The sequence below is a fragment of the Erpetoichthys calabaricus genome, chromosome 9 (genome assembly GCF_900747795.2).
Source record: "Erpetoichthys calabaricus chromosome 9, fErpCal1.3, whole genome shotgun sequence".
Classification (NCBI taxonomy): Eukaryota; Metazoa; Chordata; class Cladistia; order Polypteriformes; family Polypteridae; genus Erpetoichthys; species Erpetoichthys calabaricus.
Window position 1 is genome coordinate 126,719,321 of NC_041402.2, and position 19,143 is coordinate 126,738,463.

General features: G+C 37.5%; 1 protein-coding gene across 1 annotated transcript in view; it reads left to right on the top strand.

Annotated features, from left to right (window-relative positions):
• Positions 1-19,122, top strand: part of mlycd (malonyl-CoA decarboxylase) — a 185,229-nt gene extending 166,107 nt beyond the window's left edge. The window contains exon 5 of the mRNA XM_051932237.1: positions 12,754-19,122. Within this exon, the coding sequence (XP_051788197.1) occupies positions 12,754-13,287 (534 nt within the window). The 3' untranslated portion in view covers positions 13,288-19,122. The remainder of the gene's footprint in view (positions 1-12,753) is intronic.
• The last annotated feature ends 21 nt before the right edge of the window (positions 19,123-19,143 follow it).

Here is a 19,143-nt window from a genome sequence, read left to right on the forward strand (position 1 = left end):
AAGAACTATAAACACACTCAATCAATCCATGAAGTGCTCCTTGTAGAACTGTTTGTACTTATAAGTACAATTATCTCACTGTAAACTTGCGATAGTTATAATATTGCACAACCTGAGCCACTTTATAAAGTGCATATTTACATATGATAACGATATCATTTTTAAGATGAAATGCAGCAAAATATCCTTATTATATTATACAGATAAAACTTTTAACTTCATTTAATTAATCTATATTGTTAATAATTGTCGGTGCGCTAGCAAGGATCTGGCACTCCGTTGTTGGATTGTTCCTGCCTCGTGCTGTATTCTTGCTGGTGCTGGCGCGACACTGGATGGATAGATGGATAGAATAATTAAACACGTACTACGAAGATATTTCAATGTTCCTTAAAGGTTTTGAAAAATTGGCGTTCTAAGCTTATAGATGGCTTAACGTCTACTACAGAGCTGATTGTGTGGCGATTGGGTATGTGGAGAAAGAAAAGTAAGGACAGGAATTGGGGGTTAGTACATTTGAAAGAGACAGTACTGCTGCAATAAATTATTGTATCGAAGGTCACGCACGATGCAGCAAGCATCTTGCGTGAGGCAGGAACAATCCCTGCGCCACCATGTTCCCATGTTTAATAACATGCTTTAACTCCTATCATCATGAAAATATCACGTATACATCTCAGTATTTTAATTATTCAGAGAGCTGTGGTATTACAAATGTAATGGATTCTGTGTCCTGTCTGAGGAAGAGAAAGCCCAGAAGCACGTAATTATTCACACACACACAGAGCACATAGAAGATCAAATACAAAACAAAGCCTTTAACATGCTACTTTAGTTATGATGGGATCTGAGAAACTAGTAAATTAAAAGATTTTAAGATGAAGTTTACGATGTTCTACTTTAATGACAAAATAAACTACATGATTAAAGTGGAAATTTCGAGATTAAAGTTGACATTTCGTGCTTTTTTCCCCACTGTGTGCCTATTTTTTTTTCTCTGTACCCTAATAAGCATTCATACTCAGACGGTGGGCTACGACTCGCCTTTTCATGGCGACTTTGATATGTGACAACTTCTTTTTTATTTCGGGCACTGTGCGACTTTGTGAACTTGAGCTTTCGAGTTTCTCCAACACGCTATGTCACTCGATCAACTTCCTTTTGTTGTTTATACCACTGTTAAAACCAACAAATAGTACGTTCGATCAACTTCCTTTTGTTGTTTATACCACTGTTAAAACCTACAAATAATACGTTTTTCCTTTCCTCCACTTGGTATTCGCTGAAATTCTTCTTTTTTCCCCCCGCGCTTTTGCCATTGTCTTTTCACAGAAGGCTATGCTTAAGGGCTATTTATATTGATTTGCATATACAAAGAGGCGTAATTCTGGGAGGAGTTGGGGCGGGACAGCAGGCGCGTCCACGTGCATTACTTTTCACGCTGACCGGGATTTATGTAGTGGAAGAACGTGGAGTTGGTGTACATATAGATTTATGCATCTGGATTTTTTTGTGCATAAGCACATTTCTGTTTTTGTCCGTACACCATGTTATAGTGTGAATAGTGTAGTGTTCTACACACTGCGTTATACATGAGGCCCCTGGTGACCAAGTTTACAGTATCTAAAACATGAAGTTTCTATGAATGCAGGACTGGGTAAGTACAAACCAGAAAAGGAGGAACTTGACTGGGACAAAGCACAACAAATCCCTCACACAAAATCAATGGGATGGCACTAATGGGTGTAATTTATATCCTTGTTATTCAGAGTGCCCCAATAGCTTAAAGGGTGAGAATTAGAGCATGGGTTATCAAACACATTTGCAGAGAAGGCAAATTCTTAGAGTAAATACTCAACAAAGACTGATATTTTCTGTTGAATAACCAAAAAAATAAAAAAAAAACACAAATGCAGTGTTTGCCAATTTGCGCATGGTGTTTCTTTCAGATTATGTATTTCCATTGATGAACTGGAGATCGTATCATCAGAGTGGCCTCTCTCGTTGCTGCAAAGCATTGTGAGCTGAGCCACATAAATGTCTGGTCAATGTGGGTATTTTGGATATTTTGAAACACTAACCAAATATATTTTTGAGGATGAAAATAAGAAGCAGCTTCATTACTTTTGTTCAGTACCCACAGCTACAGATATGCCAGTTAGAAAATAAATGATTAGATGGCTGAGTGTAGCCATGCCAGTTAAATTCAGAGGATGAATGCAAAGTCTCCATTTTGCTCTCATTTGTAACTCACTTGTTCCAGTGTGGGTTAAAGTTATTAAATATCACAACTAGTTGGTCTTAACATTGCACTCTCAAAGCAAACACAAGTCATGTATTATTATTTCTGAACTAATTCTCACGGTGAATAAATGTGACAAAAGCAAAAGCATTTTTTGCCATGGAGGAGCAGTGTGATTTTAACTTTATTAAGTCAAACCTTGCAGAATGTTTAAATAGGAGATGCACTGAGTGTAATCCTGTGCTGAAATACATGTGCTGTAGAATCAAAGTGGCACACCTAGAAAGAATTCTTCACTTTCAGTACAAATCTTCTCCTGTGCCTTGCATTTCTTGAATTCATTATTGAGTACTTTGGGCCCCACCACGTCTGGTTTAAGGTTTCACAACCAGCTTTTTAAATAGTTATTGCAGCAGTTATCCGGAGCACAGAGTTATGGGTTTTATATCCTCACCCTATGGGTAGGGTGAGCTTTACTGAGGTATCCTTTTTTTAGTTTGCAGGTGAACGGCAGGCGCACACTTTCGAGGGGTGTGCATGACTCTTTTGGCAGATCTTCCTGTATTTCTTCCTTTCTGCCTTTACTGTTCTCTTTATTTCCGACCATAACTAATTTAAATACAGCTTCTTGGAATGTTAGAGCCTCATCAACACCTGAAAAAAGGTCATGTGTAGCTGACATTTTATACAAACACAGCACTTTCTATTGGAGTTGCGATACTTGTATGGTGCTCCCTTCAGCTGAGGGTTCTGGGATGTGAAAGCGATTCTGATGATACCTCCTGACTGAGCTTGGTGTTAGAAAGATTGGATTTATTAACATGTACAAACCTATCCCCTTTCATGGCATCTTCTTCCAAGACTTGGCTAGTCAGATTCTTACACACCATGACTATGAGTTTATTATTGGCACAGATGTCAATGCTGTACTTGACCCAGTGCTGGATAAATCTTCTCCTCTCCCTTGACATCTGCTTAATTCTTCAACTCACAGCTTGTTTATATTTTTTGCTAATCTTAATCTGGTTGATTCATGTCATTTATTTAACCCCTGTGTTAATCAGTACTCCTTTTTTTCTCTCACCGCTTTAAGTCTTAGTCTCACATCGATTACATATTTGTTTCTCACTCCCTAGCATCTACAGTCGTGGCCAAATGTTTTGAGAATGATACAAGTATTGGTTTTCACAAAGTTTGCAGCTTCAGTGTTTTCAGATCTTTTTGTCAGATGTTTCTATGGTATACTGAAGTATAATTACAGGTATGTCATAAGTTTCAAAGGCTTTTAATGACAATTACATTAAATTTATGCATATTTGCAGTGTTGGCCCTTCTTTTTCAAGACCTCTGCAATTCACCCTGGCATGCTGTCAATCAACTTTTGGGCCAAATCCTGACTGATAGCAGTCCATTCTTGCATAGTCAATGCTTGGAGTTTGTCAGAATTTGTGGGTTTTTGTTTGTCACCCTCCCTCATGAGGATTGACCACAAGTTCTCAATGGCATTAAGGTCTGTGGAGTTTCCTGGCCATGTACTCAAAATTTCGATGCTTTGCTCCTCAAGCCACTTAGTTATCACTTTTGCCTTATGTCATGGTGCTCCATCATGCTGGAAAAGGCATTGTTCATCACCAAATTGTTCTTGGATGGTTGGGAGAAGTTGCTCTTTGAGAATGTTATGCTACCATTCTTTATTCATGGATCAGGGCACCACCAGTGCAGAGCTTGCTCAGGATTGGCAGTGGGCAGGTGTGAGTGAATCTCAAGTGGCTGGCACGTAGTGCAGGGGAGGAGGAGGGCGAGCGAAGCGAGCAGTGGGCAAAGCCCCCCTAGTCTTTCTAAATATTAAAAATTGCTCTAAAAACCCTTTCACCAGCACATACAATTCATATTTTTTCATAGATTATACCCTTCCCCTGGAGACATTATCTAATAGGACTAGAATTAGATCCCCAATGTCATCATTGCCCGGTTAAACTCCTTGGCACCTTCCTCTACATTTTCTGGGAATGTCTTCCAGCTGTGGCTCTGTAGTGGTATGTGGCTAAATCCCTCTCCATGATTCTTTCTCTCCCCGTTCCTTTGTCCTCTCAAATTCTTCTCCTCCTAGACCTTTCTTCTCTTTCGTCACTCTCCCTTTCTCCCTCCCAGTGGAGGCTTTTAATTACTTCACACATTGCAGCTGAGTTGCTTTTAGCCTCTTGGTGGAAATCCCCAGCCATTGTCTCTCCTTCAATCTGGAAGTCTTCATTTTACAATCTGATCCTTCTTGAACTTTCCACATTTCAGATCAACAACTCTTTTGGTTGTAGTATCCACAACTGACTTCATGCTGTTCATTTAGTTTAGACTGGAGAATTACTCAATGGTTGGGAGATTGCTCTATGAGGCAGTTTCTCCAGTCCATCTTTCCTCATTTTTTTTTTTTTAATTTATTTTGCTTACTTTGCCATGTGCATCTGTGTGGTGAGTGTGTATTGTGTCATTTTACCAATTTACTCCTTACTGTGTTTCTGTATACAGTAATCCCCCGCTCTGTCACAGTTCAGCTATCGCGCCCCCGCTACATTGCGGATTTATTAATACTATTATTATTACTAGGGGCTTTGCCCCCTGCTCGCTTCGCTCGCCCACCCCCTCATTTGGTTTACCGGATAAGCAATTTAAAGAGATTGTTATTTTCATGAGAATTGTTACATATGCATTATTTTCATTCTTACTTTAAAACTTTTGTAAAAACAATATTTGTCCTTTATTTCCTGTCCTGGGTGTGGTTAAATATCTTTCTCGCAGCACTTATAACGCTGCTCGAATTGTGAAGGGGGGGTCTGAACGCATGCTAAAGAGATGCGATCGGTTCAGCGGGTGTCTTACTGCTGCTGCTGGCCAGCTGTGTGTTGTGCTTGTCGCTCTTTGCGTCAGTCACTTAAAAGCCTGTACAGCAGCTGTCCTTTTTCCACTTTGCGTCTCTGCCGCTCGCTTTGTGATGGGGGGGGGGAGCTGAACGAATGCTAAGCAGAATACATGTTCTGTTTGCTCTGCGTGTTCTGAAGGAGTAGGTGGAGTTCGATGTGATGGCTGAACGCACTCTAAGGAGAAGTGCTCGGATCTGGTCACAATCGCTTTGCTCAGATCCCCCCCTCCCTCTCCCCCGGAGGCACGCTACGCTCCTGCCACTTGTCTTCGGAAGGGGGGAGCTGAATGCACGCTAAGGAGAAGTGAACTTTGTGCTGGCTCTGTGCTGCTTGTTTTTCAGCTTGTCACTCTGCGTGTCAATCATTTAAAAGCCTCTACAGCAGCTCTTATCCAGTCTCACTGCCTTGTCTTGCGTGAAGTTAAAATGTTTTATAATAGAGAGATGTTACTCATATCCTTAGGCCGACATCCACATATCATATGTGATTTACAAAGTGTGTTTTAATAAGTTTACATGTGTTTAAAGTGTGTGGGATGGGTATTTTAAGGCTTAAACTATAAAAAAAAATGTGGTCTTTCTATATCGTGGATTTTCACCTATCGGGGGTGGGTCTGGAACGTAACTTCCGCGATAGGCGGGGGATTACTGTAATTAGCAATCTCAGGTGGGGTGAGGGTGGAGGTGTTTGTTTCGGTTCTTACAAAGCTAAAATATCAGTTATTATTGTCGGTTTCCATTTACTATAATCCTTTTCATTTTATCAATAAACATTTTATCACACATATAGATCTTTCTTTCTTTACCTCCAAGGGAAATTTTGGATTATAAATAAATAAGTATATATACACCCATACACACACTATGGTCTGAACACAAACCAGAATGACTAAAAAAGAAATCAGTTTTTTTTTCATTTACTTTTTTTATCAGTTACAGTCACAATGAGGCATTATGGCGGCATATTCTGTTGGTATTAAGGAGTCCCAGTGGTTTTTCTTGACATGCTTTTACTGAATAATTTGTTGGTTTTAAGTACTGACTCAGCACAGTACAGAGTACAAAATCTCCCTGGCCATCACAGAGTTGTAGAAGATGTGAAGGATGTCATTAACCACAATTAAGGAATACACTCTCTTAAGAAAAAAGAGCCTGCTTTGCCCTTTCTTATATAATAATAATATTAGTTCCTCTGTGTTCCAAGACCAGTCCAAACCATTACTGATGTGGAACTCCAAGCAATTATAAGAGTGCACCGCTTCTATATCCACTTTCTGAATTGAGACCAGACATAGTGTAGAGCAGGGGTCCCCAACCCCTGGTCCACGGCCCGCATCTGACAGCCGGAACACAAGAGAACTGCCGGCAACGGAGGTTCACTCAGAGAAGGGCTACAGCAAAATGGCTGCCCCCTTCACTGAGGACACTTTTCAGAACGCTAGGCGAGTGGGGCTTTGCAGCGGCACAGAAAGAGGAGAGATACGAGCACATACTATAGGTAAAATTCCGTTACAATGAAATTTTCATTACAACGAAGTATTTTTATGGTCCCAACAGTTTCCCCATATGAAACAAGTCTATAGAAATCTCGTTACTATGAAGTACATTCAGCAGATATCTCCATTACAATGAAGTGACCTTGAAATGCGTGAATGAATCAGCCGCAGAGCAGTTAGTTCTGTGGTCGTGGCTCAGTTGTGCACAATGATCCACTAACAGAAACATTGTAAAAAAAAAAAAAAAAAAAGAAAATTCTTTTTTCGAACTTTCCTCATACTGTTTTTTTTTTTTTTTTTTTTTGCTGTTTTTGTTTTCTATGGTTTTCAGTGATAGCTTTTGCTTATTGCTCGTCAACATTTGAAAAACATCCATTAGAATTTAACTCATTCTTACCCTCCTATAGAAACGGCAGACATGAAAAAACGATAACAGTTCATATTAGAAAAAAAAACTTTATATTTTTGCAGCTCTCGATTGCGGCAAAAAGAAAAAAGACGTTGCCAGTAAATTTGGAATTTCGCCATCGACACTGTCAACTTTTTTGAAAGACCAAGCAAAAAAAGAAGAAAAATCTTGGGTTGTAAATGTATGCAAATTGCTGCATTTGAAGATGCCAAAAAAGCCGTTTTTTTTATGTGGTTCAGTGATGCTCGTTCAAGAAACATTCCTATTAATGCGGCACTCATTCAAAAAAATGTGAGGTTTCTAAACTCTTTTGGAACCTCCCCCAACTGGACAACATGCTGAAGATCATCCCGAAATGCGATCACTGTGTCTGTGGAAGTCTGTTTATCCATTGCCGGGGCAACTGCATACTCACAGCTCTGCTGTGGCTGTTCACCAAAATAAACAGAAAAGATCTCTGATGCAAGGAACATTGTAAATGCAGGGAACAGAATTACTTGGTAACTAACCTAGCCACAACTCTGCCTGACTGCTATGTCTGTGTATACGAGAGTGGCAGATCCCACTACAATAAATAACCATGCTGTTCCAGTTTCAAGCTGAATAAAAGCTGGTTTTGCTAAAGTACTGAGACTCAGCCTCGTGTTTTGGGGTGTAAGACAGGGACTTATAGTGCGACCCCGATCTTTTATGATTTGCTTCTGTGGCGTTTCACTGCAGCGCTCTGAGCCTGCTGTTGCCCTGCCCCGGCAACGGGCAAACAATCTTACACAGACACGCCAATCGCTCTTCGGGACACACTGCAACGTGATGTTCCCGTTGGGTGGGGGGGATCCCAATAGTGTTCAGAAACCTCACAATATGAAGAAGAAGAAAAGGATGATTTGGCTTCTGATTGATAACTGTGCTTCCCACAACATGCTTCCGAATTTAGATAATGTTCGCGTTGAATTTCTCCCACCCAATTGCACAGCAGTGCTTCAGCCATTAGGTTTGGGCATCATTCGCATCCTGAAAGTGTATTATCTTAAGGAAATGCTGAGAAAAATTCTCATCAGCATAACTTGTAGACGGGAGAAGATTAAAATTAATGCAGAAGAAGCTATTGAAATGTTTACAGACGCCTGGATGCAAGTTAAAGAAAGCACTATAGCAACAAATACAGAATCTCATTACAACGAAATATTTGTTAGGTCCCTGGCAGTTTGTTGTAATGGAATTGTACCTGTATTTGCACTAGTGGCATATAGGTACTATTGGGCACCCCACCTTTACCCACTCTGCAGACTCAGTATCCAGCCAGGCTGGAGGAGCCTGAGGAGGAAAATCTGAGGCGGCAGTGGAGCAGCAGCACGTGGGGCAAAGGCAGAAGATACCCGGAGGTAGGGAGAGGGGGTACCTGGTTGGTGGTGACAGCAGGAGAGACAGCAGTTAGCAGCTGCAGCTACCATCGTGAAGACATCAGCCAGCATGTGTGGAGCTGTGAGGGGGAGTGCTTAAAGGCACAGGAGAGTTTTGGCAGTGACAATTTTAAACACATTTATGCACCTTGGCAAAAATGAGTAAAAAACAAACATCACTGAAAAGCTTCTTTCAAAAGGGGGAATGACCCAATGATGACCAGACAGCAAAAGACTCTTAAGACTGCCAACAAAAAGAGAGCTGCATTTAAAAGAAAATACCAAGAGTCCTATTTAAATTACATGTTCATTGCAACAGGTGATTCGCATTCTCCATGCCCACTTTGTATAATATGTGGTGAGCGACTATCCAACGAAGCCATGAAACCCTCAAAACTGCTGCACCTCATGGAGACCATGCACCCTGCATTAACACTAGAATTACCAGAGCCTACGAAAAAACTCGTAGATCCATCCCACCTTAAATCGCTTCGCACCTCTCCATCAGCGTCTTTTGTCTTTTAAATGTGTTGATAAGCAGCAAGTAGCCTACTATCAAATCCCCCCACCGCCACACAGTTTTCTCAGCTCAAGTCTGTCAGTTGCTTAGAGTTGTATAGAGTGAGAAGTCTAGAAAAGTGACACCTTTTATAAATACAGTTGCTAGTCATAAAATTAGAATATCATGACAAAGTTTGATTTATTTCAGTAATTCCATTCAAAAAATGAAACTTGTATATTAGATTCATTCATTACACACAGACTGATGTATTTCAAATGTTTATTTCTTTTAATGTTGATGATTATAACTGACAACTAATGAAAGTCCCAAATTCAGTATCTTGGAAAATTAGAATATCAATTAAGACCAATGCAAAACAAGGATTTTTAGAAATGTTGGCCAACTGAAAGGTATGAACATGAAAAGTATGAGCATGTACAGCACTCAATATTTAGTTGGGGCTCCTTTGGCCTGGATTACTGCTGCAATGCGGCGTGGCATTCAGTCTGTGGCACTGCTCAGGTGTTATGAGAGCCCATGTTGCTCTGATAGTGGCCTTCAGCTCTTCTGAATTGTTGGGTCTGGCGTATTACATCTTCCTCTTCACGATACCCCATAGATTTTCTATGGGGTTAAGGTCAGGTGAGTTTGCTGGCCAATCAAGAACACTGTGTGCAGGTGCCAGGTCCTGTTGGAAAATTAAATCTGCATCTCCATAAAGTTCGTCAGCAGCAGGAAGCATGAACTGCTCTAAAACTTCCTGGTAGACGGCTGCGTTGACTTTGGACCTCAGAAAACACAATGGACCAACACCAGCAGATGACATGGCACCCCAAACCATCACTGACTGTGGAAACTTTACACTGGACCTCAAGCAACATGGATTCTGTGCCTCTCCTCTCTTCCTCCAGACTCTGGGACCTTGATTTCCAAAGGAAATGCAAAATTTACTTTCATCAGAGAACATAACTTTGGACCACTCAGCAGCAGTCCAGTCCTTTTTGTCTTTAGCCCAGGCGAGACACTTCTGACGCTGTCTCTTGTTCAAGACTGGCTTGACACAAGGAATGCGACAGCTGAAACCCATGTCTTACATACGTCTGCGCGTGGTGGTTTTTGAAGCACTGACTCCAGCTGCAGTCCACTGTTTGTGAATCTCCCCCACATTTTTGAATGGGTTTTGTTTCACAATCCTCTCCAGGGTGCGGTTATCCCTATTGCTTGTACACTTTTTTCTACCACATCTTGTCCTTCCCTTCGCCTCTCAATTAATGTGCTTGGACACAGAGCTCTGTGAACAGCCAGCCTCTTTAGCAATGACCTTTTGTGTCTTGCCCTCCTTGTACAAGGTGTCAGTGGTCGTCTTTTGGACAACTGTCAAGTCAGCAGTCTTCCCCATGATTGTGTAGCCTACAGAACTAGACTGAGAGACCATTTAAAGGCTTTTGCAGGTGTTTTGAGTTAATTAGCTGATTAGAGTGTGGCACCAGGTGTCTTCAATATTGAATCTTTCCACAATATTCTAATTTTCCGAGATACTGAATTTGGGACTTTCATTAGTTGTCTGTTATAATCATCAACATTAAAAGAAATAAACATTTGAAATACATCAGTCTGTGTGTAATGAATGAATCTAATATACAAGTTTCACTTTTTGAATGGAATTACTGAAATAAATCAACTTTGTCATGATATTCTAATTTTATGAACAGCACCTGTACTATATCGTTATTTGGAACACATGCATTTAATGTGTGTTCCGTGTCTACAACACTCTATGTAAACACATCGTTAAAACAGAAACGTTTTTCATGTTTTAGTAATAATTGACAAAATGTAGACATGAAGTGTATAATGTGTGAAAGCTGAAGTCCAAATATCAAATAAACACTTTCACAAAAGGTACAAATATAACAGAACAAATATCCATATTCGAGAAACAGTCCTTGAGCCTTACAAACTGTGGTCTGCCCAACAGATATTCCATTATGCAAGACACCATAGGATTATCCACCTGTATATGCCTGAGGTCACCCTTTAACAGAGATGGCTGAATGGTATTGAAAGCACTGCAGAAATAAGGGATAATTAATAAGGGACTTTAGGTCAATGTTCCTTAGTGTCCATTTACATTGTGTATGTATAGGTGTGTGTGTTTATAAACCACAGAAACTTAATTTATTTTTTTATTTTTGTGATTTTAATCTAAAGAAGAAGAAAAAACCCTGTGTAGTGGAACAGTTTTCTAACAAGGACATAGTTGTCTTCTGGTTTGCCTGTACCAGTGAATGATTAAAATACCCATCTGGATAAACCCCCAAAATTAAGGGATAACATTTCAGGTTATGAAGCCAATGGATGGGTGTAAAAATGAATACTAAAGCACAGAGCAAAGGAATTATGGTTAAAATAATAATGGGTGCAAAAAACAAATATCTGATGTCTCATTGGACATTGTTGGTTCTGTTATCAAGAAGTAAAAGCCACGTCAAACCACCATGATTTTGCCTACAAAAGATTATCCCCTCAACACTCTGATTGCAAACAAAAAAGGAGGCTTGTGAGCTATAAATTTGAAAGAGCTACAGAGGTGGGTTGCTGAGATTGAAGTAAAGGTGCACAAGTCAACCATGTCAAGAGCTGGTCTGTATGAGAGGGTGACTCAAAAGAACTCATTACTCAAACGTAATCATGTGAAAGAGTATTTGCAGTTCGCTTGAGAGTGGCCTATTTGCAATATGTGAAAAGGTGTTGTGATCAAGTGTGGTCAAGATAGAGCACTTTAGCCAGATGTCAAAGAGATAAGTGTGGTGCAAATGTAACACTACTTACACTTCGAAGGAAAAAAAAAGTAATTATGCTGTAGGGCTTGTGGTCAGGCGGTGGAAGGACAGACTGGAAACAGTCAAAATGTCAGGACGCCAACCAGTTCGTCCCTTTTAATCTTCACGAGATGAAACAAACAAAATAAAGAATAAACGAAAAACAGCACCAATGCTCTATCCCCGATCAGGGATTTCCTCCTTCTAAAGGACATTCGAGGATCATGTGCTCCACCATGCAGCTCGTTCCGGTCTTCCGGCAAAAGACACCTTTTTCTTAGTCGGTGCTTTTTTTATAGTGCAACTTCCAGAAGGGGCGGAGTTAAGTGCCCTTACCAGGCAGCTTCTCAGAGCTGTGAGGGAAGAAGTACAATAGGGCAAAGTCAGCGGTAGCCTCTCGTCTCTTGCTGGGTTATTGCTTACCTTTCCCCGGCCCTTAGATGAGTCCTCCGATGCCCATGCGTGAAAGGCTGCTTTTCAACCACAGGCACTGAGCATCTGTGTAAGATAGAAGAAAATGTGGATGGAAAATACAGTACAAATAAATATTACAAAAGAATATGTTTCAGTCAAGCCAAAGAAACTGGTTCAAGCTTCAATGTTCGTCTTTCACAGGACAATGATCCTAAACACAAGGCTAAAGTAACCTTGGTGAAGAACAAAAAGATAATACTTTTATTTTGGTAGTGATAGTGTTAATGATGAAATTAAAAAAAAATTATCAGGAGTGTTTTTTTAGACTGATTCCTCCCTTGCAAATATTACAATTGTAATAGAACCCACCTTCCATGGTGTCCATGGAAATTAAATAATTGGCTTCAAAGATAAGATGAAAAAATTAATCTTGCAATTTGTTAATAACCTAACTGTATTTTTTGACTCAACTGCAGTTTCACATTTATTCTAAACTGTTTATAGTAATATATCAATTTTAAGATATTAATTTGTTTCTTATTGGTATTTTCCAGAGTGAATTTCCCTCCTTGGATCAATTTTCAAGCTTGTCTCCTATACCTGGCTTTACAGTGTGGCTGCTTGGTCTTTTGAATCAACAAAGGAATGATGGAAGACGTAGTAAGATACTGATGGACACCGAGTGGCAAGAGATTGAAAGACTTGTTGGGAGTCCTGCTCCTGAGAGACTTCGCAAACTGCTCAGCACGAACGAATGGGTGCACTCTGAACAGCTCATGGATATCCTTAAACCGATACTCATGCGATTGTGCAGTTGGTACCTCTATGGGGAGAAACATCGTAGCTATGCTTTAAATCAGGTAGCAAATTTTCACCTGCAAAATGGAGCTACTATGTGGAGGTTAAACTGGAAAGCAGATATGAGTCCTCGTGGTATATCAGCTTCTTGTGGCATGATGGTGAATTATCGGTATTTTCTTCCAGATATAGGTGCAAATAGCGCAAAATATCTCAGGACAAAAGTTATTGAAGCTTCTGAACAGATTTTGAATTTGGTTTCACAATTTCAAAAGAACAGCAAGCTTTAGGCAATATTACCAGGTCCTTTAGGCACATTGGTGATACTTTTGAATATTTCCATATTAACTACCATTAATGTTTTTGTGAATTTATTTCATGTAGGTGGTACAATGGCTGTTTTTTTTCCCCAAACAGATAGTAACTTCACATCTACCAAAAAAAAAAATACACTTCAGAAATGAATATGACAAATTGTGTTTGTGAGAGTAGCTCAGAAAAAGTCTATTGAATACCAGCTATGAAGCCACAGGGCTCCCATCAGCCATAAGCAATTCAGTGTGGCAACGCCTCAGCAGTTCTTTTTATATCTTTTAACAACCTTGCACACTGTAAGTGTTCTGAGTCACTCATGGCTGACTTACATTCATTGTTGGTCTTTGATGATGCTGTCCTGTGTTCAGATTTCTATACTTTTATCACCTCAGTGACTGCTGCCTTTGAAAAAAATAGGTCATTTAGTATTAAATACTGAGGTAGCTGCCTATCAGGTTTTAACACTTATTTTGAAGACATGTTAACTCTTCACCTGGTCAAGAGGTAAATTACAGCAAGCTGCCCCATATCCAGTAGTGCTGTATGTGAAATACCGGCATAGAAGATTGTGCATTTGCATATGGTATATAAAAGTGCTACAGATAAACATAACGGGGGAAATTGCACAATATGTGGCTTAGCTATGAAGAGTTCAAACACTGTTGATAAACGCAATCTAAACCTTATTATTGTGTCCCTGAAGCTACCGTTTAAACTGCACATACGTATTAACTTGTCTTTGTACTCATTTCAATTTGTTTTACTCTAGTGCACTTTACATAATACAGACTCAAAGCATTACCCACATTTACAATACAGTTTCATGGATTTTCTTTTCTTGTTCTATATGAAAATATATACCTACAGTATGTATTTCCCATTTATTAGCACACAGCCACTATACACAAATAATAAATAAAAAATCACGTACAAGATTAAAATACCATGGTATATCCACATACAAAAATAAACATTTCTGTTGATTTTTTTTATATTTTAGTTAGGTTGTTAAAGACCCAAATAGTATTAAATTGCAAGAAAATGTAGATATATTAAGCTAAGGGTTAGGGTCAGAAAGAACGGTGAAGACAAAATATTAGACTGAAGTAAGTCCTGTAAGATTAAAAGGTCACAAAGCCATTTGTAACTCTCTATTGGAGACTATAAAATCAGTTCTGAACTTACCTGTAAAGAAATGTTTGGATCTTAGAATTTTTTGATTGTTGAAACAGTATTTTGAATTATCTAAATAGTACTAATAGAGTGATTTTAACAGCCTGACAGATCTTTTCTATATCCTACTCATATTAAAAGTAGTAGTAACAATTTTACAGTACTACATTGCTAAGTTGTAGAAAGGTGTCTTACTATGTAAATGTAACAAAGTTTCCTAAAGTCAAAGGAAAGAGCAAAATTTCATACAAATTCATCCAGTTCAAGGACTTTGAATTAAAAGTTTTTTTGTATTTTCTTGCTGTTAACTGAAAGAACTTCTGTTTCCTTCAGACAAATAATTTCTACTTGTCACCATATTAAAATAGTTAATAAACAATATATTATTTTGATATATATGGCAGAGTATTATTGACATGAGAAATCAAATCAGTAATATGTTTCAAAATAATTTATCCTAATAGCGACATACAGTATAAAGAGGAAAATTAAGTTTTGATCCCAGTAGTGAACAGTGCAGTACCTACTACTACAGAGAGAAACTAGGGGGTAGCGTCATGAAATTTGCATATTTTGAAAACTTTTATAAGTATGAAGTAAAACAGTGCCTGAAAGTCCAACTAAATTCTCTAACCTATATAATAAAATGCTGCCCTTCAGTCAAAAGGACGAAGAGTTGTGTCATTTTCTGTGTTTCAGTGTATTAGAATATAATTTACAACATGAATTAGTGTTTCTTCTCTAAAAGCGATACTAAAACATCTCCTAAAGGTTGTTTATATAAGACAAGACTAGAGTTGTGAGGCAACAGGGTTTTTTTTATAATAAGACTTGAAAAATAATTGCTGGTTTGAAACTGATCTATAATTCTTAATAATTCAGATCTAAATCTGATTTCTTTAATAGCATCTAACATTGGCCACTTTGAAGCAACAAGGAAAGATGCACTTCATTTATGGTATATTTATTAGGTTCAGTGTGGGACGTGTATCTACAGTAGAGTTTCTGTTACAAAATCACTCTAAGAAGCAAGTGGTAGATTTCATTTTAAAAATCAACTGTAGAATTTCTTAGTTTTTCTCTTAGTTGTATACTCAAGATTGACATGTTGTGACTCAGTAGTCCTAGAGTTGGAAACTCATTACTCAATGTAAAATTGTATTTATTAATGTTACTGTTAACGAAATCCATAAAGAAACTATAATTATTATCGTATAATTGACAGCTGTTCAAGTATAACAGCATACCACCATGATGTCAGTTGTCACACAGTACACATCTTACCTGGCCACGTGTAATATTGTAAAACCAAAATGACAGCAACCATGAGAATGTGGGAAAACAAATGTAATAATAAAACAAAAAAGAAAATTACGTTTTTATTACTTATCCTGACGCTGCCACCATGCAAAATGAAGAGGGAGACTTCAGGTTTAGTAAATTTAGCCTCAGTTTCAGATAATCTGGCAACAGAGAAACATTTTACTTGTACTTGTGGATTTTCTTTGCTAGTAATTTGAATTAATTCTGCAGTGGTCGAGCTGCTAATTAAAAGCTTCAGCTTCCTGTTTAAAAATATAAAAATACAGTGTAACTGTTGTTTCCAGTTTGAAAATCATGGTTTCTATTTGAATAGAATATAATTTCTTCCATAGATAGATAGTCATAGACAATGGTATACTCTTTTTCCCCTATAAGTTAGTAAGAGATAGAATCTTCTTGCTATAACTGAGATCAGGTTATATTCAGAATTTGCTATGAACATGCTTGTCAGACAAATGCCGTCAAGCCCCTAAGGCCATTTTCAGAGTATGGGCTATCAGTTGAATTCCACCTACAGGATTCTTCAGTATTTATTTTAATATTGATGCCCATTCATCAAACCCAATTTCTAGCTTTAAAATGCTTTCCTACCAAAGATGATTGATTTATTGGTAGAGTCTGCATGGTGTGTTGTGTGCCCCAACACTTGACGGCAGGAGATCAACTTTGAGCAGTTGTGATTTGGAGGACTTTTAACTACTGCATGTGCCAACATACGAGGAATGAGAGAATCCTTAAAGTAGACTGACAAAAGTTTGAAAGTGTTTGAAAATGCAAGTGTGCTTATGAAAGTCCTGTTAGGTGGTGGCATGATAATGAGAAATTAGAGCTCTTAAAGGTAATTGTTTACATAGTTTTTTACCTCAAATACTGTATGAAATCAGTTACCCTTAGCAGCAGAGGTTATTGCTACTAAATGAGGTCTTAACTGTTAACTAAATACAAGGACTCAGGTACTTTTTCCAGCCTGGATTGTGAAGGTTTAAACAATGTATTTGTAGCTGTGTTTTCCCAAAGTTTCCAAAGTTCAGCAGCTCTAACTCAAAAAATGGGATTCAACAAAGGCCTGACACGCAGAAGTGATTCCACAGACAAAATATCTTCATTTTTAAGTGTTTAGTTAAGTTTCAAAGTAAAACAGTTCACACAAAAAAAGAAAAATAAAATTGCAAAAAAGGGAAAAATTTATAATAAGAAAAATTTAGTTCTAAGCTTAATCTTGTTACTAATCACGTATAATTTCTGAACCTTTTCAAAACGGTCAGAAAACTGTATGCTTATCCCATTTCTAACTTAAAAATGAGTCTTTCAAGTACCTGTTTACTGGGACCTGTTCTAAACACAACAAGATCTATTATCACACTGTTTCTCAGTTATAGCAAGAAGATTCTATCTCTTACTAACTTATAGGGGAATAAAGAGTATACCATTGTCTGTGACTATGGAAGAAATTATATTCTATTCAAATTAAGCAAACATTAGTATGAGTTTAACTTAAAACTTTAACTTTCTAAAATTGGCTCTTACAGTATTCATTATTTGCAAGAAGTTTAAGTAGATTGTGTTAGTCTATTATTGTGACGTGTTTTTGAGGATCATACCACATTTTTATGAGTAATTCATATGATGAAATCCAGGTAGTTCACAAACATTTCTTGCAAAGGTAAATAATTTAAAAAAATTATCGTTGTGTTTGATGAATTAGATTTTTGTGGCTATCACTGTCCCAAAGCCCTTTTTACTGTGTATTAGCAGACAGATTTGATAAAGCAAGTAGCAATTTATGTAATCTCCCAAGTGTTTCCTTATATCATTTAGCTAAGAAGTATTGTTTGGTTGTACTAAAAAGTGATGTTAAGAGTATCTTTAGACTTTTAACATGTGGTAATTGTGTCCTTCCAGTGTTCTCCACATCAATGGATACAGCACTAATGCACTGAAAGAGTGTAGTGTTTGCTATAATTTTTCAATTAGTAATTATTAAAATATATAATGTAAACATGTTTGACAGATTCAGGAACTTATATGAACAAAGATCAATTTAAATCGTGTAATATGTCATTGGTGGTAATTCATTTTGCACCTTCCCTGAAAAGCAACTTAAAAAATTATTATATCTGTGGCCTTCTTTCAAACTGAGTAGAGAGCGGTGTAAACAAGTTCCAGACATTTTAGCAGAGAATTAGGTAAACTCATAGTAGTTTTGACAGAACAATCATATTATACTTGATTGAACTGTGAGCTAAGCCCCTAAAGTGACTAGTTTTAACAGCATAGCTCAAAATTCAATCTGCACTTATTGACTACCACAGTTTAAATGTCGTAATGTGTTTCTGAGTTCCTCAGGACCGTAGGATGTAAAAAACATGTTTAGAAGTTAGATAAATGGCTATTTCCAGGTTTCTTTTTAAAGCAGTGTTCATCCAAAATGTGCTTTCAAACACATTTATGTCCAATCACACATGCATGCAGGAGCAATTTAACAACTTATTTAACAAATCTGTAGGTGACGAAAAACAGATTTTAATGACAAGTTCATTCATTGTGAAAACTGCAGAGATTTTGAACTGAGGCGACAATTGTAAGAGCTGTGAAACAACAGCCTTGTATATTTGACATTGTAGATGCATAAACAGTAGAAAGTGTCATATATACTTACGCCTTGACTAATTTTTTTAATTTATTATTTACAACAAAATATAAAATATTTTAATAAAATTTTAAATGCTGCAATTATCAATTTATTGTATTAAAAGTGTTTTTTCATTTTCTCCTATGAGAATGTTGCATTGGTATTTTGAGTTTAACTATATCATTCAAAGAATTTGCAGCATTTAACACTATCATTTTACCAGTCCACCAGTTTAAAAACTTAAGACTTTGTTTTGCTGCATTGGTTAATCTTTTATCACATTGTTAATGCAATACAGATATAAAGTTTCATGTTCCATTTTATGAGCAAAAATGGAATAATTTGTAATGGAGCATTTTCTGTTTTTATTTACTACTGAGAGGCCTGAAAACGTACCTTATTCTAACCATAGATATCTGATCTCTGGTGATATTTTTGTAACTTAAGAAAAGCTTTAGTAATTTTCTCATTTTACAATTGTAAAGAGACATGCAAAATATTTAATTATACTGTACTTGTTTGATTGCATAAACACAAAAACAGTATATTCTTTACAGTAATAGAAAATATTCATTTAATGCAGGAATGGATATATATTGACCAATGAAGTTGACTAGACAAAACATAAAATCTTGAGTTCATACTGTCTGCAATGAAATAAAAGTTAAAGTAAATTTTAGAATCATTGTTTTTTTTTATTATT